General features: G+C 29.7%; 1 protein-coding gene across 6 annotated transcripts in view; it reads left to right on the plus strand.

The window, feature by feature from the left end:
* LOC123005449 (apoptosis-stimulating of p53 protein 1) overlaps positions 1–3,329 on the plus strand; it is a 220,037-nt gene that overhangs the window by 206,350 nt on the left and 10,358 nt on the right. For all 6 annotated transcript variants that reach the window (XM_044399209.1, XM_044399212.1, XM_044399214.1 and 3 more), the window contains one exon: positions 2,654–2,832. In XM_044399209.1, the coding sequence (XP_044255144.1) occupies positions 2,654–2,832 (179 nt within the window). The remainder of the gene's footprint in view (positions 1–2,653; positions 2,833–3,329) is intronic.

Here is a 3,329-nt window from a genome sequence, read left to right on the forward strand (position 1 = left end):
TTTTTAAGAGTAAGGCTTATTTTAATGAATCACAAAATCTACTAATTTCTTTTATGAAAATTTCGCTCATTTTACAAGATTTTGTTACTAAAAACCTCAACAACAAATTTTGAATTAACTTTTTTCGAATTATTTCTGCCGTTTTAGCTTATTTTAGCTTATTTTTTAAGAATCGACTTGTCAATTTTTTGTGTTGAATTAATTTATTTTTTAACGGAAGTTGTGCTGAAGAAAAAATTGGGCAATTTATAAAAATTTCCTTGAAAATAGGAAAATGTTTTTATTTTTACTAAGGAATGCCAGAAAACAAAAAAGTGACTGATTTTTTCAACGAAATTTTTGCTTGTGAAAAAATATTAAATCGATGTAAACTAAAATTAACTTTTCTTGACTTGTTTTGTTCAGTTTTGCTTATTTTTCCGCAGAATTGCTTTTATTAAAATGCAATAAATCGAAAAATTTGTGTATTCATGCACTTTTTTGTCACTAAAAAGAAAAAGGAAATTAATTATTGTAAAGCAAAACGTCAAAAAAGTAGTGATTTCTTTTATATTTGTTTTTGATATTTCTTAATTTTTTGTTATTCTCCAAAAATTATCTAAAATTTTCAAACATTTACCATACTTTAGCCACTAATTTTTTTTTTATCTGGGACTAAATGTCACAAAGAAAAAAAATTTGTGCTTAAGCGTTTTTACTTTTACCATGACATTTACAAATGTTGTCTTTTTCGCTGCTTCAATGGTTCAAAGGTAGATCATGCGCATTCGACATTTTCCCCTACTAACTGCACTAGTTTTCGAAAATCTCAGCACAAATTCCAATTACCACCACTTTTGCTCTTAATAACATAATATGGTTTAATTTATTATTTTTATTTATTTATTATTTTGATGTTTGTTGTATTGTGAGCTAAAATTTGCGATTTCGCTGTGAGTAGTACGATTTTAGTGTCACATAAAATGGCAAATGTCGTCGTCAGCAGTGTGAAAATCTTTAAATCTCGCGAGTTTTATGCGAGATAAATAAATAAAAATAGAGTAAAGTAACAAGAACGGAAGACATTGTTGCAGTCGAGGAATTTAATCAGTTTCAATTACGTAAAAACCAAAAATTCCCAGCGATGCGATTCGGATTATTATGTAAATTTCTGAGACCATTGGCATATGCATCTCTTTTTTGTTCGATTTTGCATTTTTTTTATTACAGAAAAATTTGTGTATCAATGTTAAAAATTGCAAAAATATTTTCTGAAATGAGTTATTTTGTTGTTTCATTTAATCCAGTTTATTTTTTAAGAGTAAGGCTTATTTTAATGAATCACAAAATCTACTAATTTCTTTTATGAAAATTTCGCTCATTTCGCGAGATTTTGTTACTAAAAACCTCAACAACAAATTTTGAATTAACTTTTTTCGAATTATTTCTGCAGTTTTTTTATTTTTTAATCGACTTACTTTGTCAATTTTTTGTGTTCAATTAATTTATTTTTTAACGGAAATTGTGCTGAACAAAAAATTGGTCAATTTATAAAAATTTCCTTGAAAATAAGAAAATGTTTTTATTTTTACGAAGGAATGCCAGAAAACGAAAAAGTGACTGATTTTTTCAACGAAATTTTTGCTTGTGAAAAAATATTAAATTGATGTAAACTAAAATTAACTTTTCTTGACTTGTTTTGTTCAGTTTTGCTTACTTTTCCGAGGAATTGCTTTTATTAAAATGCATTAAATCGAAAAATTTGTGTGTTTATGCACTTTGTTGTTACTAAACTATAAAAAGAAAAACGAAATTAACTATTGAAAAGCAAAACGTCAAAAAGTAGTGATTACTTTTTGATTTGTTTTAGATATTTCTTAATTTTTTGTTATTCTCCAAAAATTATCCAAATATTTCAAACATTTACCATACTTTAGCCACTAGTTTTTTATCTGGGACTAAATGTCACAAATAAAAAAAAAATGCGCTTAAGCGTTTTTACTTTTACCATGACATTTACCAATGTTGTCTTTTTCGCTTCTTCAAAGGTCCATTGTAGATCATCAGCATTCGACATTTTCCCCTACTAACTGCACTAGTTTTCGAAAATCTCAGCACAAAAACCGATTACCACTACTTTTACTCTTAATAACATAATATACTATTTATTGATTCACTTAGTAATCATTTGGTTCAATTAATTATTTTCATTTATTTATAATTTTGATGTTTGTTGTATTGTGAGCTAAAATTTGCGATTTCGCTGTGAGTAGTACGATTTTAGTGTCACATAAAATGTCGTCGTCAGTAGTGTGAAAATCTTTAAATCTCTCGAGTTTTATGCGAGATAAATAAATAAAAATAGAGTAAAGCAACAAGAACGGAAGACATTGTTGCAGTCAAGGAATTTTATCAGTTTCAATTACGTAAAAACCAAAAATTCCCAGCGATGCTATTCGGATTATTATGTAAATTTCTGAGACCATTGGAATATTGCAGAAAAGCTTTTCCCCCATATTGTTCCTTGCATTAACAATGTGTTCTGGAGGCACGTTCTCCCACACCTCCGGCGGGATCTTCCGACTTCAGTTCACGTCGAGTTATGGACCGTGACTGCTAGTTATCTAATCAGTCTATTTCCGATACTGGAGCCCTAAATTGTGGTGTTTTGCAGCAAGTGACCTTGACTCGATTCGTGCCCTCTTCAACGAGAAGGAGAAGGAGTTGTCCTTGGCGGTGGCCAAGGTCGAGGAGTTGACCAGACAGTTGGAGGAGTTGCGACGGGGGCGAACGGCCAGGGACCAGCCCCCCGCTTCTGCCCTTGAACTGGACAAGCTGAGGAGGGAGCTTATGGTAAGGAGTAAATCGTATACCAACGTAATGGTAATTTATGGGGCGGTTTTACTAAATTCAAAAATATCGCCCTGCTTACACACCCTAAATTGATTTACTCGAAGAATGAAACTTAACAGCAGCTATTTTATTTCATGTGCAAAATTGAACTGAAAAAATTTCATTGAAAATTTGTTTAACGACAAATTGCAACGTTTCTTGTTTCAGGGCTGAAAAACTCAAGTTTTGTTCAATTCGTTATTGAAATGAATTGCTTGGATATGTTTTCAAAGAAACAAAATAAAACATAACATCCTGACAAAATTTGTTAATTGTAAAATTTGGTGAAAAATAAGGGTTTCTAAAATTACAAGTTTTAGTTTTATGATTTTCTTAATAAAAGTTGGCTAAATTTCTATACCTTTTTTTGAATTTATTTAAATGTAAATATCAAAAATTGTGTTTTTAGTCAAATTATTCGAAATACTGTGATTGCAAGTCTGACTATTTTTTTATTT

Source organism: Tribolium madens, unplaced genomic scaffold, assembly GCF_015345945.1.
Source record: "Tribolium madens isolate multiple individuals breed KSU strain unplaced genomic scaffold, Tmad_KSU_1.1 Scaffold_20;HRSCAF=117;Tcas5.2_LG4, whole genome shotgun sequence".
In the NCBI taxonomy this organism is placed as follows: Eukaryota; Metazoa; Arthropoda; class Insecta; order Coleoptera; family Tenebrionidae; genus Tribolium; species Tribolium madens.